This window comes from Cydia pomonella, chromosome 25 (assembly GCF_033807575.1).
Source record: "Cydia pomonella isolate Wapato2018A chromosome 25, ilCydPomo1, whole genome shotgun sequence".
Taxonomy (NCBI): domain Eukaryota; kingdom Metazoa; phylum Arthropoda; class Insecta; order Lepidoptera; family Tortricidae; genus Cydia; species Cydia pomonella.
In genome coordinates, this window is record NC_084727.1 from 9845674 (window position 1) to 9873093 (window position 27420).

Consider the following 27420-nt stretch of genomic DNA (forward strand, 5'->3'; position numbering starts at 1 on the left):
GAACTGCAATAGAGTGGCTTGAAATCGAACCTATGTAATCATGGTTCTCCTACTGCTCGGCCTTTGGCTTAAGTGGAAACCGAAACTTAATAAGTTGCTTTTGGTTTTGTGCCTTCGCGGGGCCCTTTATAACAGTTTGACAATTAGGTCGCAGGATCGTGGTTCTGCAGCAACTCGGCCAGGCCGACACATCTAGTGGGCAAGAGAGCAAAATTCGCTACAAAATCGGTAATCTACGTCGAGAAAATCGGTTGGCCACAAGCCCGACGGTAAGATATTTTGGCTATGAGCTTTGATGGCCTCCGCGAAGGGTTGGAGATGTGCTTATGTGTCCTCACTCTATTACGACCCTTCGTTATTAGATGGGTACTTGCACACGTCAAAGTCGACAAAAAGTTTCGTGTACATAAGTACTAGGACTGCGATGCAGCCTGCGCGTTTTTTTCCTACGATTTTGGTGCCCCCCTAGACGTGGTGCCCTAAGCAAGTGCTTATTTTGCTTAATGGTTAATCCGGCACTGGATAGGTTATTGAGTAGAACCAAGGCTCCACAAGTAAGCTGAGACAAAATGCTGGGACGACGCTAAGAAGTTGATGTGTTTCCTTGATCTCATAAGAGTCAGTCATCATTATCATCATCTTCGTCGCTGTCGAACGTGGCGTGGCTCGGGGGCTCCACGTGGACGATGGCGGCTTGCGGGCAGCACACCTCCGCTGTCGCACAGGGTCTGATGAACAAAGATGTTTATCTTTAAATGTAGTCCTATCAGGCCATTTCCGGTAGTAGAAAAAAAAATGTAGGCGCGAAGTTTTATCGTCCCATAGAAAATTTAAAATTCGCGCCTTTTAACAAACTTGTTTAAACGACTATAACTACTAATATCCCCCTAGATACGCTACATGTCAAAATGTCAATTTTATGCTTACATCATTTTTGAAAACAGCTAACACTCTTCAAACAGCTGGATCGATTTCTATCAAACAAAGCTGAGAACCACCGCATGGAAACTCGCTACCACGTAAAAAAAAAAACTGCATCGAAATCGGTCCATCCGTTGGAGAGCTGCAATGTCATAGACAGACAGACATTGGCGTTAAACATATAACACCCCTCTTTTTGCGTTGGGGGTTAAAAATAGTTGATGGTGTGATGTGACAAGGGAACAATGTGACAAATTTACGGCGAAGACGTATATTGAATCCTGAGCGTAGTGAGGGATTCCACTTTAACGCCCAAGGTGGAAATAATTTTGGTACCATGTGACACATACCTACTGCTTTTCACATCACTTATGAGGAAATTATAATGTTTCAAAACATTATTTACCTAAACTAAAAAAAAAAATTAAAAAAAAAAAAAAATGTGTCCTAGAATTTAAAAGTACAGTCACGTCTGAAAATATCAATACGAAAATGTGCCACTATTACTACACAATATTATTATTACACAATACACTACTTTAATATATGGGCAATAATGTAGTGTATACATATTTTTGGCACTCTTTTCGTATCAATATTTTCAGATGTGACCACTTTGATCCCTCCTAGCAGGGAGAAAAAGCCCCTTTCTGAATAGGTGATAGGAAAAAACTAATATGAACAGTGATCGGAACTATGGGAGTAAAACTTTAACAAAACTTGTTAAGCGGACAAAAATAGTGCATACAGCCCTAAAAATATTCATGTCCATAGGGATAGGAATAGTATAGTACTTACAGCCATAAAAATATTTACATTCATAGATATTCGAATATTTTTAAGGCTATAAGCACTCTTTTTACGTCCGCTTGATAAGTTTTGTTAAAGTTTTACTCCCATAGTTCCGATCACTGAATATGAACCATAGATATAGTGTATTTTCTATAGATGCGATATACGCGAGCACCCCGTGAGGCACAGTGCTATAACCGCGAAAATCGAAGTTCGTCAATTGCGGGCATTTTTCTCTGTCACTCTAATTACGTCTTAGTGAGAGTAAAAGAGCCAATGGTGGTTGATACGTGTGCGGAATGTTCGATTTTCGCGGTAGACCCCCCAGCAGCGATATCATGGTCGCATTTTTATCACCTGTCATGCCATGCGTCACTTTCGCACTTACATACTTGTTAGAACGTGACAGACATAGTGACAAGTGATAAAGAGCCGACCATAATGAAAATGAAAATGAATGAATGAAAATGAAAATGAAAATTTATTAATAACATTAGGTTACAGGTCGAGTTTACATATTTTTTATATATCAGTTATATACAGTGTACCTTTAAGTACATTATACATTAAATTTGTATGTCATAATTGTTTTTATTTATTACAGTTAATTTTATTTAGGCACATCAACAATTTCTCTGGAAAAATATTCGTCTATGTCGTAAAACGGTGATTTTAGTAACCAATATTTTAATCTAATTTTAAAAGTATGGAAGGAAGGTGCATCCTTGATACTTTTAGGTAGGTGGTTGTATATACGTGGGCCAAGTACATAGGGTGATCGTCCTCTTTTCGCTAACTTATGTGGCACAGATGCGAGGCAGCCCGCGTTCTTGTTGCTACGCAGATGGCGCATATTAGCCCTACAGATCATACGCAATGCGACAAAATTAAAAACGCGTTTTAAGTTCTTGAAAACATACCAAATACAACCTACGTAATTTGGTCAGATTCTAATACAGAGTCCAAAATAAGTTGGCAGCATTTTGAGAGTCCAGACAGTGCACGTGGGGTGAAGGGTCGCGTCCCGTATTTGTACCTTTCCCGTTATTGTTAGAACGTAGTGATTATAAATATTATAATATGCTCTTTGGTTATTGTCTCACTTCGCGCTTACATTTTTTTTAATTTGCCACCTTTTCTATTAACGGAAATGGCCAAACTATGATAATCGATTATTTTGCAAGTTTTTAAATATATATTATTAATCGATTCACATCATGAAAATTTATCATTTTTTTACGTTAAATATGTATCTCTACATCTATGGTTGCATTTATCTTATTATGAATATGAATTTATTTGCAAATTAAGACCAAATTAAGACTTTGCCGAAAGTTAACTTTATTATACCATTCGACGTATAAAATCGATTCTAATTCGCATGTCGGCTAAATACTTCGTATCTGAACAATTTTTTTTAGTTTTGAATTTTGACGTTTTGCTTCGCTTGACAGTTCTTGACAGGGTTGCCAGGCGTACACAAATTACGATACATGTACGCTAATTTTACGTCCGGTATAGTATTGGTGCCAATGACCATTTTTTTTTTCGGCCCTTAGACGATGTCACCAAAAAAGTTTAGTATTTGAAGCAAAATGTGCCACTCACTCAAAAATATGTAGAAGTCTACAATACACACTGTTTGGGTGTTCGGCTCCTTGAGAGTACGGCAATGGCGTCAAAAATCGGCAAAAATGATAAAGAAACTTTGTCTAAACCGTTTGGAACTACAACAAATATGTACAAATTTAAAACTGATTTGTACGAAATTTAGATGAAAATTGTGATTTCTTTAAATATATAGTGGACAGATAAGCTTATTTTGATAGTAATTTTAAGGGTAGTGCTTTTTTGATATTTTTTTCATTGGTACGATTATTTTGGACATTCAAATACGATAATTCACTTCCGTGCAGCTGGCAACCCTTTTTAGTGTTCATGTGTTTGGACTGTTTGGCGAAAAAGCCAATAAATTAGCTTACTGCAGCGAATTTCACAATTTATAACTTAAAATGTCACTAATTGTGGTCGAGGACGATTCGAGCGACGAGCTAGCATCAGTGTCTGATGGCGAGCAAGGCAAACATGTCCTCAAAAACAAGATTACGAATAAAGCGAGCGCACAAGAGTTGACCATGGACGAAAGGTCTTACGATGAAGCAGAGACTGTGGACACTGCTGATAATAATGATGATGAAGGTAATGTTATCTTAATTGATATGAACCGTAATTTAGATTGTACGCACTACACAAATCATCACATGTTCCTCATTGACGTCTAAGGACGGGCCTCCCGGACACTAAAGGGCGATTGTCAGCTTTTGCGAATAACTGACAGGCCGATATCGTCCAGCGAACTGATTATCAGTGGGCGCGTTAAGAATGGTGCTAGTTCAGTGGAGTCGCTCACGAATTCGAGCCAATCGTGCAGTCTAACGCAACTAGTTGCGATCAATCGTTCGTGGGATGCGCACTCGTCAACCAATCGCGTTGTGGCGTGTGTGCGTGACACCACTGTACTGGCCCCATTCTTATTGCCCATAAGTAGGGCTGCCATCCGTCCGGGTTTTCCCGGATTTGTCCTGGTTTGGAGGCCGTCCGGGGGGGGTGTCAAGAAGTGTCCTTTCATGTACAAGCACATTAAAACTACATGTAAAGTTAAAGGTCTTGTTTTTTAAAAATATTATTTTCGGACTCGTCCGGGGAAAATATGCGATTTAGGCAATTTCCTCGCGCAGAAAATGGCCAGTGTAGACTTGCCTCGGCCGAGGCGGTGTGCGAGGAAAAGGCGCGAAATTGCCTATTGAACGACGAGACATTCGTTGTTATTTAGAAATTGCTTGTTATCAATATTGATAACACTTGAGCCAATATAGTATGTTTTTGCCCTGAAACACCGATCTCAATCAAACAAGTTATTTTCCAGAAAAACCCCTCTTAGAACTAATGAAGCACCTGATAAACTACAACGGCAAGCAGAACACAAAGCTGACCAACAACCAGCTCGTCGGAATCCTGAAGAATGAGTTCGACCTGGACCCCGCGAACCTGCACTTCATCAGTGTGGATATATATATGAATGTGCTGAAAAAGTTCTTGAAAGAATGGCCGCAGTGGGATGAATTTGATCAGGTAGTAATTACAAATGGAGATGTCTCTTCATATTGTTTTCCTTTACAGTACTTAAAAGTAATTGAGTTAAACCAAGACAAGTTGGCATGGCTTCCTAGAGGACATAATCCTAACAGAGGTAGGCAATTTAAAAGATGGTCCGATGAAATAGAAGACATGGCTGGAAGGACTAAAACATGGATTAGTGCAAAATAAGGAAGAGTGAAGAAGATTGGAGGCCTTTGCCCAAAGGCACGTAAAATCGGTTATCATAGATTAAGGAAAACTATAGATATAGTATAGTAATATATTTCTGATTAAAAAAAAAAAATTTTTTTTTTTTTCTGGCTATAAAATTAAAAATTAAATATAAATAAATAAAAAGACAAGTTGGCAGCGATTTTTATAGCCCAGACCAGTGGTGGGCGCGAACTACAGGATAAATGCATTTTGATTTGAAACGGTTATGCCCCGAGCCATATACTAATTATTTCGAAGGACGTCAGCGGCAGGCCGGATGAAACCGTTGCGCGGGCCGAAGCTGGCCCGCGGGCCGTTCTTTGCCCACCACAGGCCCAGATGGTGCACAAATGCAGCGAATAAATGGTTTATCTATCTATCTATGGGCTATCAAAATCGCTGTCAACTTATCTTGGTCTGATTCTAGCGTTGTTGTAATATGGACATTGTTTTTTAATCCACCAAACAATTGAAAACAACATATCAATAACATTTCGAATCGATCGTCCGAGATAGTACTTGCGTTTAGTAACAAATGTATAAGCTCATACTAAACACTGACCAATATGTAAACAGACCCTAAGGCAAGTGTACACGCTAGTATACGCACGCACGTATAAATAGGCAGGTCCACACAGAGCGATCATACGCGCGAGGCAATTTTCTTACGCACAAAATGGTCAGTATAAACGTGATGAAATTGCCTCGCGCGTATGCTCGCTCTGTGTGGACCCGCCTAATCCAAAATGGAGTTAATTAGAATACCGGTTTCTTTGTGTTGTGTTTTCTTGAAATTAACAAAAAATAAAAATCACCAGTAATTTTCTTTAAAAAAAAAAAACGAAAATTAACAAAGCCATTCAGTTTCCTTAAATTGGCTATATTTATACCCCGAAGTAACAGATAAAAAAAAACTTGTATTTTAACTTTTAGATCATGCATGAAACCCGCTGTATGGATGACCACGAAGAAATTGAAAAAATGCTCGACATAGAATACATATCCCTAAAGGAATACCTCGCTACCATATTGAAAGCGACTCAACCCTTCGCCCGAGAAGCAGCCCAGAAACTAAAGCGAAGCCAAGAAATACCCGAAACCAGCAAAGCGGTCCCCGGAGACGTTGTCTTAGAGATAAATTGCACTAGAAACCAATTAAATAAACTATTCTTCAGAAAACCACATCCAGAACACAAAAGCACGATATTTAATATAGATTCTTACGTACCATCAAAAATATATATTAACCAACAGAGCTTTCGGTCTATGTTAAATTCCTGCTATGTCAATATTTCTATAAATATACCATGTTTTAAGTATAAACGAGAAATGCAGCCTAATTTCAAGCATAAATTAATTAATAAAAATCTAAGACAGCTTGAACGGGAGCCGAAGTTAAACACACACTTACAATCATGGAAGAATACGAAAACACAAGCGGATGTGGCTAGGAAAGACTTGAAATTAGTTATAGAGAAAATACAGCATTCAAACAGATATAGTAAAGAACAACAAGAAGATGTAGATACTATATTTAAAACGGTTAACGAGGATTTCAAAGTTTTGACAGCATCATATAACGATGGGAGGGTAGAAATACCTTGTACATTTAGGTTTTATTTGAGCAAATATCCATATGTGAGACATTTATATGAAGAAGTTGATACTGAATCGGAGAAATATGATTTGCAGCTGGAAGAGAAGATTTCACCGATGCTGTGGTTCCATATATCCAGGTATTTTTTTTTACTATACAAAGCTGTTTAGTTCTAAACCAAGATAACACTTTTTTATACTACGTCGGTGGCAAACAAGCATACGGCCCGCCTGATTAAGCAGTCATCGTAGCCTGTGGACGCCTGCAACTCTAGAGATGTTACATGCGCGTTGCCGACCCTTTAAAAATCTGTACCCTGCAGCGATTTTGATAGCACAGATTGTGAAAGTGTTATTTTTACGTAATCATTTCGTGGAAGTTTGTCGCTTAAAATCGATAAACCGTTATTTTTAAACCGGTTTAATTAAATCTCAAATTCAAAATCAGTCAAATTAACCTATGTCAGTGTCTATTTTTATATGGGTTTCGTCGCACGTCGAATAAACCGGTTTTTGAGGTAACAATTAAGTTCTTAAAACGTTCGCGTTCTTATAAGAGTTCGGAAGAAAACCGAAATAAACCGGTATTTACCGGTATTTTATAAACCGAGCCTTGATTCTTAGTGTCCATAAGGCCCATCCTTACCTGTCAATGGAATATGACAATTATTTCATCTGCAGGTTAAGCCTGGTGACCAGGTCGACGAACACAGACAGCGACTGGCTGAAGCTGGAGTGTTCCATCTGTCAGACCAAGTACCACGGCGTCGAGGGCATAGAGGCGCTGAAGGCACATTTCAGGTAGGTTCATAAAAAATCCGTCATACTTATGAACGGAGTTTGTGGAGACCGGTTTGTCCTGGAAGCTTACACGGGCTACATATTATGTTTAACCAAAGAGAATTAAGAAGACCAAGGGTGCTCACTCCATACAACCGTTTTGTTACCAAAAATACTATTATTTTCGTAGTCTACATCTATCTAATTCTTTCAAAACTAATAGGGGTCTTCAACAAACATTTTTTGATGAAGTGAATATATTCGGAGATAATCGCTCCGAAAGAAAAAAAAATGTGTCCCCCCCTCTAACTTTTGAACCATAGGTCCAAACAATATGAAAAAAATCGTGGAAGTATAGCTTAAGAAATACATTAAATGAAAACTATAGTGGACATGATCAGTTTAGCTGTTTTTGAGTTATCGCAAAAAGTTTCCCCTTCATAGTAAAAAGACTTACTTTAATTAGGTACTGATTATGCAAATTTGCCTATTTGTTTAACTCGGGTGAAAGGTACCGTTTCATCCCTTGGTTAACAATTTACTATACTTTAAGCTCCAGTTTAGCTTATTGTGACGGAAGAGTAACTACGGAACCCTACACTGAGCGTGGCCCGACATGCTCTTGGCCGGTTTTTCTATTATGGGTGCAACTTTCAGGCTTCCTCTTATATACTTATTTCATTGCAACAGCTCTGCCTATGGAGATTGTATTCCTTACTTCCACCTTCCCTACCTAACCGGCTCTACAATTTAAGTCCGCGACTGTGCATGACGGCAAGATCTAATCCTATAGTATTTTAAGGAATACGCCACGAGCATTTTTTGACCACTTATACAACGTTGCATACAATACTTTTCCTACGAGTCAACAAAAATAAATCTTAATTTAGGTAAAAAAACAAAGCAAAAGTATATATAGCTAATATACGCGAGCATACCTTGTTACGCGCCCGGCCCGCCCCGGCCGGTCGGCGACACCTCCTCGTAACTCATAAGGCCCTGGTACTTGCTCTTTGCTAAATTAAATTTTTGGACAGTTTTTTTCTCGATTTTGGCCACAGTTAGCCTATGGAGACTAACAAGCAACGCTAAGCGGTCTACGTAGTCTATGAGTGTTGCTATATTACGGGTGTCACATGCGTGTTTCTGACTTATGAAGCAATTATTTCTACTATGCAACCAAATGAATATTTTGTAAGTTGGCAGCAATGCACTTAGTTTGAAACTGTATTAGTTTTGATTTTGTTAGGTTGGTAGCCATTAATCGCACTAACGTAATAGCGATTTTAAAGCACAAGTGCTGTTATGAGGAATAGACAATATAGACTATTCTTGAAACCTTTTATCTGTGTTCTTATATTCTTGTTAATTAAAATATAAATGACAGATAACAGTAGAGGAGTAGGAAAAAAACATAATTCAACTATGGTATAAGTTTATAATAAAGTGTACTTTCAGGGAGTCTCATCAAAACGAGCCTAACTGGAGCTGCAGCCACTGTGACAAGGAGTTCGTGGCCACACAACTGGCAACCGCCAGGTGGCACCATCGGTGCGAAAACATTGGGGAGGGGGAGCACAAGCTGTTCGAAAATTAACTAGATTCAAACCAACCTAATTGTGCATGCTACAGAGTAAAGATACCATACACGGTGTTTTGTTTAATGTCCGACAATCAAGGGTGCATTCCTGAGCCTAAATTAAGTAACTTTCTCAAAGAAACCGGTATTCTAATTAAGTCCATTTTGGAGATAATCAATGATTTATTTTTATCTGATATGATACACGGTGTTTTTTTAAACCCCGATAATTTTAAGGATGCATTCTTGAGCCTAAATTAAGTAACCTCAAAGAAACCGGTATTCTAATGAACTCAATTTTGAAGATAATCAATGATTTATTTTTATCTTATATAATACACGGTGTTTTTTTTATAAGACTTTTTAAGTCCAACAATTTCAAGGGTGCATTCCTGAGCCTAAATTAAGTGACTTTCTCAAAGAAACCGGTATTCTAATTAAGTCCATCTTGGAGATAATCAATGATTTATTTTTATCTGACACGGCCCCTAGGACCGTGTGAACTGTGTTCAAAATATCTACATGAGATGTCACTTTTACCTTTCAATATCATTTTAGATATATTTTGTTGCATATTTTAATAATAAAATATCAGATTATGAAAACACATTTGAAAATTTAGGGTTGTATGAATTTTCCAGTACTTCAAGGTCATCGAGCAAGCTTACAGTTATACAGTGTGTTTATTTAGTTACCTGCAATAATTTACGGGTGAATATGCACCGTGTTTTTTTTTATGTCCGTTAATTTCAAGTGTGCATCCCTGAGCTTAAATTAAGTAACTTTCTCAAAGACCTGTATTCTAATTAACTCCATTTCGGAGATAATCAATAATTAATTTTTATCTTATAATGCTCTTACGAGCGTGTACACTTCCCTTAGGGCCTCTTTACATATTGATTAGTGTTTAGTCCGAGTTAATACATTTGCTAATTAGCGCACATACTATCTCGGACGATCGATGTTCAAAATGACATTGAGATGTCACAGTTTTCAATTGTTTGGTTGAGTTAAATGTAATGCCCGTGTTACAACAACGCTATATGCAACATTTAATTACTTTTTATAAAAATTAAAATATTAAAAAAATTATATTTTTTTTTTTTAATTAATTAAGCCATTTAGTTTCCTTAAACGTACTTACCGATACCCCGAAGTTATCGGAATTCAATAAAAACACGGTGTATAGGTCATCATACTGAGCAACTTTTACTATGAGACCAACCCCGAAATCGCTAAAAAATTAAAAATATCCCAATAGAATGTTTGTGTTTCGTACAGTTGCCATCAGATAAATCGGAGCGGCCAAGGCGCTCACAAATATCTGAACAAGCTTGTCGAGGCGTTAGAGTGCGCGTTCAGATATTTACGAGCACCTCGTCCGCTCCGATATATCTGATGGCGTCTGTACAAAACTACGTTTCTTTTGGCGTTAGTCTAACCTTATTATATTGAGGTCAATATTGTGATAAAAAAGAGTATATTAATTGCATCTTGTGATAAAATTGTCTATTCCCAGACCCGCTGGGAACAGATGGGAATAGGCGCTGTAAAAATCATTCCCAGCTGTGCCCACCTCGTATATGGCGGCGGTCACGTGGGGCGGGCACAAATGGGTATACATAAATAAAACCGGCCAAGAGCATGTCGGGCCACGCTCAGTGTAGGGTTCCGTAGTTACTTTTCCGTCACAATAAGCTAAACTGGAGCTTAAAGTATAGTAAATTGTTAACCAAGGGATGAAACGGTACCTTTCACCCGAGTTAAACAAATAGGCAAATTTGCATAATCAGTACCTAATTAAAGTCTTTTTACTTTGAATGGGAAACTTTTAGCGATAACTCAAAAACAGCTAAACTGATCATGTCCGCTATAGTTTTCATTTAAAGTCTTTCTTAAGCTCTACTTCCACGATTTTTTTCATATTTTTTGGACCTATGGTTCAAAAGTTAGAGGGGGGGGACACATTTTTTTTTTTCTTTCGGAGCGATTATCTCCGAATATATTCACTTTGTCAAAAAATGTTTGTCGAAGACCCCTATTAGTTTTGAAAGCCCTTTCCAACGATACCCCACACTGTAGGGTTGAAGCAGAAAAAAAATTCACCCCCACTTTACGTGTAGGGGAGGTACCCTAAAAAAAATTAAATTTTTAGATTTTATTGTACGACTTTGTCGGCTTTATTGATTTATATATCCATGCCGAATTTCAGCTTTCTAGCACTAACGACCACGGAGCAAAGCCTCGGACAGACAGACAGACAGACGGACATGGCGAAACTATAAGGGTTCCTAGTTGACTACGGAACCCTAAAAAGGATATGAATTACATCCATCCTTCTATATAGGGTGCTGGCAAATTAGCTACCGTTATTTTACATTAAAACAATTAACTTTAAATATAAATTAAGAAAACTTTTCATAACATTTTTTTGTGATGATATTCCGAACAAAAAATAATCATTCGTTCTTTTAAAATCATGGCTTCAGTTCTGTGGAACTATTCCGCCTATGGAAGGTGGAGGTAAGGAAAGTAATCTCCATATACCAAATAGCGTCATCAAAAAACCTTAAATAGGTGGCGCTACAATACCTAGAGTACTTGAACAAAGAAATCAAATCATAGACAGCGCAATTCACTCCGTCAATAACACCTAGGTTCTTAGCTACTCTAGCGCTACTCTGGAGAGATTTGGAACTAATATTTATAGCTGACAGCTGGACACTTTTGCAACAGTTCTATTACGGAAGGTGGAGATAAGGAATGGAATCTCCATATACCAAAAAGTGTCATCAAAAAACCTTAAATAGGTGGCGCTACAATACCTAGAATACTTGAAAAAAAAAACAAATCATAGACAGCGCAATTCACTCCGTCAATAACACCTAGGTTCTTAGCTACTCTAGCGCTACTCTGGAGAGATTTGGAACTATTATTTATAGCTGACAACTGGACATTTTTGCATAAGTTCTGCCTATGGAGATTGCGTTCCTTAACTCTACCTTCCATAAGTTCTATCATAACAGAGTTCTCTTCTCTTAAATCCACACTCCATAATTCCGTCAGTATCAAGGTATTAGGAGCTTTAAATACGACTAAAATTGCCTTCGCGTCACATTACCTACCGGGGACGCACGCTTGCGACCGCATTATTAAAAGGCAAGATGAGAAGACGTGCTTATAGAAACCAATACTTGTTATTTAGATATTACGTAACAAAAGGTGTACAATTTCAACGACTATATCTATCAATTTAAAATTTTTGCTCTAAAATCGTTACCAAGCTCTTAAGTGTTGAGTAAAAGAGGTTCTAGAATCTTTTCAATTGGGTCTCATTTCATTAACTCAATAACGTAGTGTTTTACGTAGCAATTTTTTTTTTCAAATTTTCTCCAAAATGACTTCATAAAACCTATAATGTTACATAATTAAATTTGATATCATACAAACATTGTAACTAACAAAATATGAATTGTGTCGTCCGAAATATATATATATATATATATATATTATATATACCCCAAGAGTCGAGTTTTGTCAGCTGTAAAAATATTAGTAACTAATTTGTTAGCAGCTTACTTAAGCTAAGTAAGAATTGTACATTGTGACGTTGAGAGTAAATTATAAATGTACTTACTTGTAGATGACGCAGAACATGAATTTTTGAAATATATTTTTTGTAATTATATTTGTGTATTATTTCACAGGTCCAAAGACCGGTTTGGAGTGTTATTTCCAGACATAGAAGTTTTTGTGGCACAATAGTGTTTGACAAAATGAAATATCGATGTTACCGTTATAGTTTATATTTTTCTCCGTGAGCTTCTACGGATTATCGTCTTATCTATTGTTTAAAAACCGCAAAGGCGCGTGCCACTATGAAAAAATGGTCAGGCCGCATAGGTAGCGTTTATTGAATTACTACTCTATTGATTATGAACTAATACAGAATTCTAACAGAATAGCTGTCTGATCTCTACTGGTGCGTCTAAGGTAGGCGACTAAACGCTCTAAAACCAGCTTAACTTGTGACACTGCGATCCGAAACAAAGATACGTATTCGAAGACCTCGCTTGCACTGGTAATGCGAGCGCACGGCTAGCTAGCGCCAAGGAAGCAATGTTATGTTTCTCGAAGAGCAGGTAAAAAACAGGGCCAGATTTTCACACAAATATATTTGGGTGGTTTTACGTTCTTTAATTTAAAGAGATAAAACATAACACTATTTAAATAGTAGGTACACATCTAACAGAATGGGTTAGTGTAATTACAATAATAACGAGATATACTCATTTTTATAATCAACTGTTTAATTATAATTATGTACACGAAAATAAAGATATTATTTACAATAGAGTACACATTTAGTAAAACATTTATACAAATTTATATTATGAGTCAACAAAAAAATAAGTAACATATACATAATAAGTGTATGCATAAAATAAATAAATATAAAACAAAATATGCATATGCATATTAGCGTGATTAGCGTGATTTGACTTGAGTCAAATCACGCTAACTCTTTCAAGCAAACCATACAAACAGTGTCAGTTTGTTAGAAGTCTGAAGAGTTAGCGTTATTCGACTGTAGGTAAAATCACAGAAAACAATGTTAAAATAGTTTTAAATATATACCTATATATTATAATACATTAAAATATATAATATGTTCTAGAACAATGATCTTATTTTACCTATTTAAAGTTTTTTGATGGTACATGGAGATTTCGTTCCTTATCTCCACCTTCCGTAGCTACAAAGTTTTCTTTGACAATCCGTCTCTATTTCTAATTCTCTTTGATTATAGATATAGGCAAGTTACGGAATATCGCGCACGCGCGGGAGTTACACTACTTTTTAACCCGCAAAAATATCTGTCTGTGGCATCGTAGCTCGCCAACGGATGGACCGATTTCGATGCGGTTTATTTTATATGAGAGCGAGTTTCCTTGCGGTGTTTCTTGGCTATGTTTGATAGAAATCGATCCAGCAGTTCGAAGAGTATCAGCTCTTTTCCAAAATGTTGTAAGGCATTTTTGGCATATAATTGTTTTTTTTGCCCCGCCGGCTCATGAGTTTTTCGGAACTTATGTACGAAATATCATTTGATATTTACCAGTCGCTTTTCGGTGAAGGAAAACATCGTGAGGAAACCGGACAAAAAGGCCTAGTTTACCCTCTGGGTTGAAAGGTCAGATGGTAATCGCTTTCGTAAAAACTAGTGCCTACGCCAAATCTTGAGATTAGTTGTCAAGTGGACCCCAGGCTCCCATGAGCCGTGGCAAAATGCCGGGACAACGCGAGGAAGAAGGAGAATTGTTTTTTTTTGCAATTGGATTTTTTTTGGCGTTGGGGCTTCTAGCTATTAAGCATACCCAACTAGCAAAAGAGTCTCAGGTTGCGCACTTTATAAGACTGATGAGCTTATAGAGCTCTTATTATTGTTTTGGAACATATCATCACTCTTATATTAGTCTTAGACAAGCTAGTACCGGCTTTAGTAAGGTCAGTCTTATTACCTAGTCTTATATATGTATATAAGAGCATTTTATAATACTATTATAAACCTCTTGCTCTTACAAGAACATTTACGAAGTCTCATTGAACTTGAGAGTGCCTGGTCTTATATCCCCTTTCTCTAAGTACATTTGATTTTATATTAGACTTTATAAATGCTATTGTAAGAATGTAAGACTAATATCAACATAGTATAATACTATTATAAGCCTCTTGGTCCTACAATAACATTTACGAAGTCTTATTGAACTTGAGAGTGCCTGGTCTTATATCCCCTTTCTCTAAGTTCATTTGATTTTATATTAGACTTTATATATGCTATTGTAAGAATGTAAGACTAATATCAACATAGTATAATACTATTATAAGCCTCTTGGTCCTACAATAACATTTACGAAGTCTCATTGAACTTGAGAGTACCTAGTTTTATATCCCCATTCTCTAAGTTCATTTGATTTTATATTACACTTTCTAAATGCTATTGTAAGAATGTAAGACTAATATCAACATAGCATAAGAACACTGTAAGTACGTACTTTTCTGATCTTATTTAAAGCTATAAACAAGCATAATAAGATCAACAGCAGCACTTTAGTAAGATATTAGAGTGATATAGGATAAAGATACTTATATCACAAAAGACAAGATCAATATAAGATCGTTTGATCTTAAATCGATTTTGGGAACACTTGTAAGTATGATATTTAATTAATTTTTTTTTGTAATTTAAAGTAAGAGTGTAATTTTAAATAGGTATGGATTACGACAACTGGAAAAAAACGTTCGAGAAGTGATGGTTATCGGCGGAAAATTCAGAAGTACAAAAAAATCATAAGTAAATCAAATACATATACAGCTCCTGCCAAGACAACGTAGTGTTGGTGAAAATATTAGTGAGGGTTCTGTAGGTTCTGCTTGCATGAAAGATGTAGAGGTTGAGGACAAAGTTTCAGTATGTGAAATTAATGATTTTAGTGAAAAAGAATCTTCGACCGATGGCAAAACAGATTATGAGAAAGATTTTGCCTTAAAAAGTGAATTACAAAAATGGGCGTTAAAATTTAATATCCCTCATGCAGCAGTAAATGGATTGCTAATTATTTTAAACAGAAGACTAAATAATGTTCTACCAAAGGACGCAAGGACACTGCTTAACACAAACAAAGAGATTGTGCAAATTAATGAGTTGTCTCCTGGAATGTATTGGCATAGTAGCTTAATAACAAGACTTGTATATTGTGTTTCTTCCCAAGGCCATGTTAATAGTATTTTATGCAACAGTTGTATAAGAAGGGTCAAAAAAGGCGAGTGGCGTGAGTTACAATGTGAGCCGGAGCCGAAGGCGTAGGCGAACATTGTAAAGGAATACGCCACGAGAATTTTTTGACCTACTTATACAACGTTGCATATAATATTTTTCCTACGAGTCAACAAAAATAAATCTTAATTTAGGTAAACAAATTACAGCAAAAGTATATAGCCAAGACGCGCGAGCATACCTTGTTACGCGCCCGGCCCGCGGCCGGCCGGTCGGCGACACCTCCTCGTAACTCATGAGGCCCTGGTACTTGCTACTTGCTAAATTAATTTTTTGGACAGTTTTTTCTCAATTTTGGCCACCGTAGCCTACGGAGACTAACAAGCAACGCTAAGCGGTCTTCGTAGTCTATGGGTGTTGCTATATTACGGGTGTCACATGCGTGTTTCTGACTTATGAAGTAATTATTTTTACTATGCAACCAAATGAATATTTTGTAAGTTGGCAGCAATGCACTTAGTTTAAAACTGTATTCGTTTTGGTTTTGTTAGGTTGGTAGCCATTAATCGCAGTAACGTTATAGCTTATAAAAGCACAAGAGCTTTTATGAGGAATAGACAATATAGACTTTTATTGAAATCTTTTATGTATGTTCTTATATTCGTGTTAATGAATGCATAAATGACAGATAACAGTAGAGGAGTAGGAAAATGTTTTAACATGCGGAAGTCTTTCTTCATCAAGTAATGGTCTATATCCATAAATACAACCATTTTGCATCACCAATCTTGTCACTTAAATAAAAAAAAAACATTTAGTTTATTAGTATGTGTCAAGTGATCTAGTAAGGATAAACAAATGTATTTAGGGTTTTAGTAAGTAAACCAAGGAACCCTAATTAATTCAACATGGCCATATCATTTGTATTCTGAATGCAGAATTTAGTGTAAATAATCTTATAATAGTCTAATAGTGCGCTTTAATAATACACCTACAGCTATGGCTGACTATCAGTACAAATAAAGAAATAAAATAATTATAAACGGATACAAATACCATATTTGATCAGGCGCATGAAGTTTGAAGTGGAAAACAGGGTCTACTTTACAGTAAATAATATTTTCCCACGTGATTACATACCGTAAAACATAAACACACACGATGATAAAGAGCACGTTATTATATTTAAACATAATTCATAAACAGTTAGATAAATACTTACACTAACATATTTATGTCACGCTGCTGCATTTAATTTCACTCGTACACTTATACTTCACAAATAGAATGTTTCAACTCTCTGTGTGATCTTACAAAAAATCTAAATAAGCTTATTAAGGCTCATAAGATTCTAACGTTGGACCAATATAAGCCTATGTAGGCTTACAAGATACTTACGTAAAAGCGATATTAGCCTAAGGTAGCTTAAATAAGTTTTGGAAAGATTACTGTAAATGCAAGCAGCATTCAATTAGACTGATATTAGAACGATATCAAAATAAATACGCTTATAATTTGTGCCCAAATCCGGGCTTATACGATGCTATAAGATCAATATAAGAGCGAAAAAATTGTAGTCTTGAGACTATTCTAAGCGTGTTTTTGCTAGTTGGGTACAGTACAGGGAGGTCGTTGCCCAGCAGTAGCATTGGACCAGTTACGTCCTTAAACTACGTCCAAAAGAGAGGTATGGGTACTGAGAATGTCATCTCGCTAAGTGCGGTAGGGCACAGCACAGCTAGGGTTGCCATCCGTCCGGATTTGTCCTAGTTTATTTTATTTTTATTTAATCATTTATTTCAAGTAACTTTAGACTCATAAGTATGTTAGTATGCACTTACAGCTATGTTAATATGTACAAACTTATCACTAAATAATTACTAAGACAGTTATGTTTCTAGAAGCACCTACTTAGTGGTTAGACATAATAGGTACTTCTAGAAACATGCATGTCATCACAATGCCTCAAATATGGGCAGTCAAATCTCTCGGCAATCGAGCGCAGGATTGGGTTGGGGCTGGCCCGCACCCGGCGCACCAGGGATGTGCATCGTTTGCGCATAGTTGTATAAAAGCAATCGACGCGCGCTACAGCAAACATCCCTGATGCGCTACAGAAGCGGGGCAGCCCCACCAATACCCGGAACGCGTTGTTATATTGAACCCGAAGGGCCCCGTAGGCCCGCTGAGTGTAGTACGTCCATAAACTGCACGTATACAGGGAGGTGCAATATGCTCTAAAAAGAGTTAATTTCACCTCCCTAGTACAGCGCGCAAACTTACGCGCAATCATGTTTGCCCTTACCGACAGGGCCCTCCGGTCGCGCTCGATATCCATGTTATCTTTTAAATCTGAGGTGACAACATGGCCTAAGTATTTAAAAGACATTACCCTTTCTTAGTTTAGAGGGCATCCGGGGAGGGCTTCATTTGTAGTCCGGGTTTAAAAATTTAAAGTCTTAGGCCGCCCGCGACACACGCACAACCTGTTTAAAAAAACCTGTTCACATGTCCGGGTCCTGGACTCTAAAAATCCGCGGTTTTCACGCGTCTTGTCCTGGTTTCCAAATTTTAAAGATGGCAACCCTAAGCACAGCGGATGTCATTCCAGATTTAGAGCAGAGCCCAACTGGGGAAGTACTTACAGAAAACAGCAGCCAAATAACATTAGTGTTGTGTTCCTGCCGGTGAGTAAGGTTGCCAGAGCTCAACGAGGGTGCGGAGTGTTAAGGTCGGCAACGCGCATGTAGATCAGGCTACGGAAACTGCTTTTTTTATTTATTTATTTTTTTATTTAAACTTTATTGCACAATACATGAAGAGTACAAATGGCGGACTTAATGCCAGAAGGCATTCTCTACCAGTCAACCATGAGCCAAACCGGAAGATCCTAATTGGTGCAGGGTCAGAATACAGAGTAAAATGACAAAATAAAAAAATTATATAAAATTATACGTTACATAGAATAATATGATACATAAATATAAATACATACATATATTTTTTATGGTGGAGAAGGCAAACGAGCAGACGGATCACCTGATGGTAAGCGATTACCGCCGCCCATGAACACCGGCAACACCAGAGGGGTTGCAAGTGCGTTGCCGGACTTTAAGATGGGAGTACGCTCTTTTCTTACTATCAGGCGGGCCGTATGCTTGTTTGCCACCGACGTAGTATTAAAAAAAGTGTGGAACTATGGGCTCCCAATAGTAGTAGTAAAACTCTTTATTGTACAGAAATGAAAACAAAACAGGAAGTATATCAATCATCGTTATTACAAAGGTGAACTTATCCCTTTAAGGGATCTCTTCCAGTTAACCTATGAGCAATGAGGGAAAATAGAAGACGGTAGACATCCGTACCGTACTGTACAAAGTGGAGCAAAAAAAAATAGAAAAGGTATTTATTTCAACCTACAATATACATGCAATGTTATATGACCTACAACAAATATATACAACTAAATATATATATTACATATATACAAAAACTACAATACCGCACACATCCCTTAAATTAAGTTTCGTCCGAAAGCCATAACTTTTTTAAATTCGCCCAGATTGACACTGTCTACGGAAGGTGGAGATAAGGAACGAAATCTCCATGTACCAAAAAGTGTCATCAAAAAACTTTAAATAGGTGGCGCTACAATACCTAGAGTACTTGAACAAAAAAATCAAATCATAGACAGCGCAATTCACTCCGTCAATAGCGCCTAGGTTCTTAGCTACTCTAGCGCTACTCTGGAGAGATTTGGAACTATTAATTATAGCTGACAGCTGGACACTTTTGCAACAGTTCTACCATAACATAACAGATGCCACTCCTCTTAATTCCACACTCCATAACACTGTCGAAGAGAAGATGGTAAATAATTTCATAATTTGACAGAGTAAACCGTGAAGGACTTGCCATAGAATCGATGTTTGTGAGGTTGGGATTCATAGCGAGAGATTCGCGTTGGAGCGGAGTCGGTGCCCGCTGCCGTCTGCTAAGAGTATCTTATACCTTTAAACGAGCAATTCTTGTATATATATATATGTATATTTCCGGGATCTCGGAAACGGCTCTAACGATTTTGCTGAAATTTGGTATATGGGGGTTTTTGGGGGTAAACAACCGATCTAGATTAGTCTTATGTTTGGGAAAACGCGTGTTTTCGAGTTTTCATGCGTTTTTCTTTCGACGCAGAATATGGTCACTAATTTCGTGTTGCCGGCCACTGTCCGTCTGGTCCAGCCGGTTAGTAATAACAGGACGTACCTGGTATAGTTATGTGGTGCGTACAGCGTGAGGTCAATGGCTGCCGTGCTATAGTCACAACTATTCCGTTGCACGCACACGCCGGACACGTTCTTGGCTGTCAGACATTCCTTGGCAGGTTCTGGAGAATTAAAAAAAGAGAGTTTAAAAATCTGGACTGAGGTACATTTTTGACTGAGGACTGAGGACAAATTTAAAATGTGTTTAATCGCGCTTTGAAATCCTCGCGACGCTCAAGATTCCACTTTTTGAATTTTGGAATCTTTCGCTTGCTCGGGTATCAATATCAGCACGAGCGGTTAAACAATAACTTTGGCCCCTTGTAAAACAATAGTTATTTGTGTCCCAAGGGAGGAAACCTCTTTTACTCTTAGTAAGACGTCATTAGAGTGACAGAGAAAAATGCCCGCAATTGACGAATTTCGATTTTCCCGGTAGCCGCCCTGCAGTAGCTACAATTGCATTGTAAGGCGACGTCATTTTCAGTAGCAAACATGGTCAAATATTAATAGTTCAACCGCGACATCGGGTATTATCGCTAAACTAGCCATTAGCCAATAGCCATGTGACTCCTCACGGTTAAAATAGGGCCTACTTATCTTATAAAGCGAATTTGAAATACTTAGAGGTATAATTATGGAAGGTAGAGGCAAGGAACAGAATCTCCTTAAGCAGAACTGTTGCAAAAGTGTCCAGCTGTCAGCTATAAATAATAGTTCCAAATCTCGCCAGAGTAGCGCTAGAGTAGCTAAGAACCTAGGCGTTATTGACGGAGTGAAGTGCGCTGTCTATGATGAGATTTTTTTCTCAATTGTTCTAGGTATTGTAAAGCCACCTATTTATGGTTTTTTGTCAGACAATTTTTCGTTTACCTATGGAGATTCTGTTCCTTGCCTCGACCTTCCATAGGTAGAATGTCAAAGTAAAATTTGTAGCCACAATAAATTTACTGCCATCTTTCGACACATGATTAAAACTTTTAGAACGCTATTTGACTTAGATCCTTATTCTTTCACCGATATGAGTTAAATATCAAAAAGTGGCGCCATAGGTTATTTTATTTTATTTTATTTATTACAGATAAATCACAATTACAGAATATTTGATCAAAAAGTATCGTTAAACCACAATGGTTTGTCTCGATACTCCATTCCGCAGTATTTAATAATTAGAAATACAATGCAATATACATATACATCTAATTCGTAAATGACATTATGATTGCAAATATCACAAACTGAGCGCGTCTGTTATCATACCGGCCGGCCGAGCAAAACAAGAACCGGTCCCCGCTTACTCGATACAGCCTGCTCCATTTGCATTAAATTAAATAACATAAATATGCATTAGTTAAAATAATTTAATTGTTTAAGCATTTCCTTTTTAGGGTTCCGTAGCCAAATGGCATAAAACGGAACCCTTATAGTTTCGCCATGTCCGTCTGTCTGTCTGTCTGTCTGTCTGTCTGTCTGTCCGAGGCTTTGCTCCGTGGTCGTTAGTGCTAGAAAGCTGAAATTTGGCATGGATATATAAATCAATAAAGCCGACAAAGTCGTACAATAACATCTAAAAATTTAATTTTTTTTAGGGTACCTCCCCTACACGTAAAGTGGGGGTGAATTTTTTTTTTCACTTCAAACCTACAGTGTGGGGTATCGTTGGAAAGGTCTTTCAAAACTAATAGGGGTTTTCAAGAAACATTTTTTGATAAAGTGAATATATTCGGAGATAATCGCTCCGAAAGAAAAAAAAAATGTGTCCCCCCCCCCTCTAACTTTTGAACCATAGGTCCAAAAAATATGAAAAAAATCGTGGAAGTAGAGCTTAAGAAAGACATTAAATGAAAACTATAGCGGACATGATCAGTTTAGCTGTTTTTGAGTTATCGCAAAAAGTTTTCCCTTCGTAGTAAAAAGACTTATTTTAATTAGGTACTGATTATGCAAATTTGCCTATTTGTTTAACTCAGGTGAAAGGTACCGTTTCATCCCTTGGTTAACAATTTACTATACTTTAAGCTCCAGCTTAGCTTATTATGACGGAAGAGTAACTACGGAACCCTACACTGAGCGTGGCCCGACATGCTCTTGGCCGGTTTTATTAAGAATATATGCTATATTGTTTGGTGTTATCTTATCTTTCCACTCTTTAAGTAACTTATTTATTAACTCTGGTAGAATGTCAAAGTAAAATTTGTAGCCACAATAAATTTACTGCCATCTTTCGACACATGATTATAACTTTTAGAACGCCATTTGACTTTGATCCCTATTCTTTCACTGATATGAGTTAAATTAGTTAAATATCAAAAAGTGGCGCCATCTATTAGACATCATTTCGAGCGATATCTTGTCTACGCACCCTGATATGAGCAGTAATGACTTTTTTGCTTATCTAGGTTTTCCGAGTGGTAAATATGCTTGTAAAGGAGGAAAATATGTGTAGAAAAACAATTATAAATATGGATCGCGCCAGTAAATATTCCAAGGACAGAACAACTTACTAAGATCAAGTAACGTACCAGAATAGCTATAGAAACCAGATCTCAACCCGGACAAGTGCGAGTCGGACTCGCCCACCGAGGGTTCCGTACAAATACTTACCTTGTAAACTGCATAAAATAATTATTGAGCATATAGAAACGAATCTCATTGTAATATAAATATAAGAGAGTAGAGACTGCACGATCCCACAGTCAAACCGTGTAAACTGTTTTGTGGGACTCCGTACCTGTTTGAGATGTATGATTTTATGTTAATAATAAATAAATAAATAAATAAAAAATAAATAAATAAATTTAATTTATTTTTATATAGTAAACACCCACAACTTTAAGTAGTAGTAGCCAAATCCTGTAAAATAAGTATTTATCGTCAGTTTTTAAACACTGGCAACATTTTACCATAAACAAGAGCCATAGAGCTGCTTAAGTGTGATTTTTCATAGATTTTTGTTACTCTTAAAATGAATGGCGCCAGCATAGGGGCAAAAACCACAGTTTTTATTTCTTAATAATATTGAAACCAATTGCAGTATCTTTCATGAAATACAAAGAAAACATAAGAGACGAATAGGACATCTGTAAAAGCATAAAGCGGTAGAATTTTTACAGGTGTCGAATAAATATCAAAAATATCCAAAATCTTTTCTGATGCTTGGTGCCATTGACCTATTATTATTATTTTTAGAAATTTATAGTTATCAGGTTGTTCCCTGTACAGTCACATCTGAAAATATTGATACGAAAAATATGCCAAAAATGTTTAGACACTACCTTAATATATGAGCAATAAAGTCGTGTATACATATTTTTGGCACTTTTTTCGTATCGATATTTTTAGACGTGACCGTACTAGTAAAGACGAAATTACTTGCCAAATTTCATAGTTCTAGGTCAACAGGAAGTACCATATAAATTTTGATTACTTTGAGCGTGTCGAAATATACGTTTTTTGCGGCATAAACGGCCGCATCTTTTTTTTACGTTAACTTAGAAGTTTGATTTTTTTCACTGCTTCAAGAGACTGTAGACCTGAGTTTTCATTTGCCTTCTACGAGTTCCCGAGGTAAAGGGTCTTGACAGACAGACTGACGGACAACAATGTGATCCAATAAGGGTTCCGTTATTTCCTTTTAAAGATAAAGATAAAAATATATTTATTTGCAAAATGTAGTGTAAATAGTTGGACTGTAGGTAATTTTAAGAGTATTTTCATTTTACTTAACGAACGTACGTACGGAACCCTAAAAATTACCTCACGTATTGTGCCGCGGGCGACTCTACTGTACTGCGCGCAGCTTGACAATGTCAAATACTTATTTTAATGCCGCGCAAGATAATGCATGTATAGATCAATGACTATTGTTAGAAGAGCCGACGAAAATTTCGTACCGACTTGATACCGCGATGAAATGCGCAAGGGTTGCTAGTGCCAATAAAAGTGATGCTAAGTCCGAATTTGATAGTCTGTCACGGCGGAACTTGCCGAAAGTACAAAAAAGAAGGCAACTTCCGGTGCGAAGGGGGGCTGATTTAACCCATCTGATAGGTACTGAAATAATAGTTATGGCAGCAGTTAGAAATTTACATGTAGACAGATATCGAAATCTGTCAGTATTTTTTTGTCGGAAGTGTTTGGCGAACGCTCTCAAAAGTGACCATCGGGACCCCTAAGTATACCAATCTGATACCACCATGAAACCAATTCCAGTCGGTAGGTATGAACCCTCATTTCATGAACGTATAAGGCTTTTCCTGCCGAAACATATTGGCAGACGAGATTATGTAAGCAACAACCGTAAGATCCTTATTTTAGAATTGTAATCTCAAGGTGTTTCGGCAGAAAAAGCCTTAGCAGACTTATTCCTGAAATGAGGGTGCATGGTTCATTTTACCTACCGACCGACTATATTTGTGTCAGCCTGTATGAAGATATCGCCCCACGAAAGTTCACATCTTCGCCACGTGCATTACTGTCGCTTATATATGTCCGCGGCCGGCAAAACGTCCCACTTTGTCGCTTGCCAAGGACGTCTTGACAGTTGACAGATTATTCGTGTAAAGATACAAGCAAATCTCATCCTTATGACAAGCGACCAAGTGGGGCGTTTTAACCTTTTGAACGCCACGCCTATCGCACGCGGCGCGTAACCGTGAACCTTGTCGGTACGCATGAAGGTTGATATTGGGCTGTAGCCGCGCGCGTCATACGACGTCTTTGGCGGTCAAAAGGTTAATAATAATAATAATAAACACCTCTCGACACCCCTGAGCCGCTCACACCGGTGTTGCTCCTGGTCGTCTTCACGACGGCATTTTCAGGGGCCCATCTAGTGGGCGGCGAGTCACCGCCTGCCTCGATAACTAGTGAAAACATTGTTATGGCAGGTGTCCGGACGTCTTTGCAATAACCCAGTCTCATTGTGCTCCCAAACTTCAATCCATAGATCGTTATACTGTTCACTTTACTACAATAGTCCCAATACCTAGTAATTACGCTAGTAATTTTGCGTTCTAGACGATCCGAGAAGGGCTCTCCATCTACTTACCAAGTTTCAACAGTAGGTATTGCTCTTATAGTTTCGGAAAAAAGTGGCTGCGACATACGGACGGACAGACAGACATACATGACGAATCCATAACGGTTCCGTTTTTGCCGTTTGGCTACGGAACCCTAAAAATGATGATGATACTTACCACTGGTAGTGTTTGTGGTTTCAACTTGCTCATTTTGTGCCCAGACGAAAACGAACATCGTCAACGCCACTACGACGGATCTAGAAAGAAAACAATGGTCTAATGATCAAGTTTTTTCTGCCTGATGTCTGAAAAGTAAATGATAACAGAACAATGGTAACAACAGAGTAATGGTAACAGAACAAAAGCAATAACAATGGTCTAATTATTAAGATGACGCATCGTTAAACAATAAAATCTAAAAAATGCGGCGCTTGCTTGCTTCCCGAACCCCGCGCTCATCCCAATACCAGAGAGAATTTGAAATAGAGGTGGATTATCAAAGAAAACTTGATAGCCACAGTAAATTTACTGCCATCTTTTAACACATGATTAAACCTTTAGAACGCCATTTGACTTTGATCCTTATTTTACTGATAAGTGTTAAATTTGTTAAATATCAAAAAGTGGTAACAAATTTAACACATATCAGAGAAAGAATGAGGATGAACAAAGTCAAATGGCGTTGAGAATCCACCTCTATTTCAAATACTGAATGAGGGATAGCGCGTTTAATTTCGCCGCTAGGGGCGCTAGTGTATACGGACTATACGGAGGTATTTCAAAATATCAAATGCATAATGATTTTGGGGGTTACAAGCTTTTTTTATCGCGAATTTTCACTCCTTATTCATAATTGTGGTAAATCTTTTTTCAAACATTAGATATAGTTCAATCGTTCAATAAATGTTAGCGGTTTTAATAAAGTGCTAACTAAAATATGTATATGCAAAATTAAAGAAGTTTAAAAAAAACATACTCCTAGTAGGCTACTGCTTTTGACGACCGGATTGGCCTAGTGGGTAGTGACCCTGCCTACGAAGCTGATGGTCCCGGGTTCAAATCCTGGTAAGGGCATTTATTCGTGTGATGAGCATGGACATTTGTTCCTGAGTCATGGGTGTTTTCTATGTATTTAAGTATTTATAAATATTTATATATATTATATATATCGTTGTCTAAGTACCCTCAACACAAGCCTTATTGAGCTTACTGTGGGACTTAGTCAATTTGTGTAATAATGTCGTATAATATTTATTTATTTACTCCTACTGTAAGTTCCATAAGAGCATCTCTACCATATGATCTCTATACATATTGTACCTATATATGTAATATGATGTATAAAACGAATGTCACATACGCGTCAATTACATCCACACTTCCCGATTTGGGTCCGAATAATCGTTTTCGTTTCACGGAATATCAGTACATTGTTAACAATATTTGAAATGTAAAAAATAGTTTGTCTCTAAATGCCAAAATGTTCAATGTTTGATATTTTTGTATATGAACCATTTATTTATATTTCAAATATTGTAATCGATGTGCTGATATTTGGTGAAACGGAAAAATATTTCTCGGGCCCGGGGGCCTACCGTGAAAATCGAAATTCGCAAATTGCGGGGATCTTTCTCTTTTACTCTCACTAAGACATAATTAGAGTGACAGAGAAAAATGCCCGCATTTGACGAATTTCGATTTTCGCGGTTATAGCCCCGATATCGGGTCTGATATCAGGGATATAACCGCGAAAATCGAAGTTCTTCAATTGCGGGCATTTTTCTTTGTCACTCTAATTACGTCTTAGTAAAAGAGAACGATCGATCCCCGCAATTTGCGAATTTCGGTTTCGCGGTTATAGCCCCGATATCGGGTCTGATATCAGGGCTATAACCGCGAAAATCGAAGTTCTTCAATTGCGGGCATTTTTCTTTGTCACTAATTACGTCTTAGTAAAAGAGAACGATCCCCGCAATTTGCGAATTTCGGTTTTCGCGGTAGGCTCCCAAGCCTGATAAAGTGTGTTAAATGTTGAATAAATATCTATAATATAATCAAATAAATTACTTACAGTATCGTTCGCGCGTCCATTTCCTAATAAATATATCAGTAAACTAAACACGAGCAAACACTTATCGTTATGACATTAAACGAGTCACCCGGTCATAGGTATATTAGTTAATGACTTGTAATGTAATTGCTGTGATTCACGTATCTTGGAACTGGGGTAAGGATCAGTAATCGTTTGTTGCTTTCATAGGTAAGTACATTAAGTTCCGACTGGACGTCTAGCGACCTTCAACAAGGAGGAGTTTTGGCCGAAGGGTGTCAAGTTTC

The 27420-nt window shown here is 37.4% G+C and overlaps 2 protein-coding genes across 2 annotated transcripts; one reads left to right on the forward strand and one right to left on the reverse strand.

Annotated features, from left to right (window-relative positions):
- Positions 1-526: 526 nt before the first annotated feature.
- LOC133531754 (uncharacterized) lies at positions 527-27271 on the reverse strand. Its single transcript, XM_061870141.1, has 4 exons — positions 27155-27271; positions 25261-25340; positions 20064-20184; positions 527-728 (listed from the first exon to the last, which is right to left on the reverse strand). The coding sequence occupies exons 1-4, from the start codon at positions 27172-27174 to the stop codon at positions 620-622; spliced, it is 330 nt and encodes a 109-aa protein (XP_061726125.1). The 5' UTR covers positions 27175-27271; the 3' UTR covers positions 527-619.
- LOC133531526 (uncharacterized) lies at positions 3547-10114 on the forward strand. Its single transcript, XM_061869795.1, has 5 exons — positions 3547-3912; positions 4640-4845; positions 5998-6800; positions 7342-7461; positions 8899-10114. The coding sequence occupies exons 1-5, from the start codon at positions 3726-3728 to the stop codon at positions 9035-9037; spliced, it is 1455 nt and encodes a 484-aa protein (XP_061725779.1). The 5' UTR covers positions 3547-3725; the 3' UTR covers positions 9038-10114.
- Positions 27272-27420: the final 149 nt, after the last annotated feature.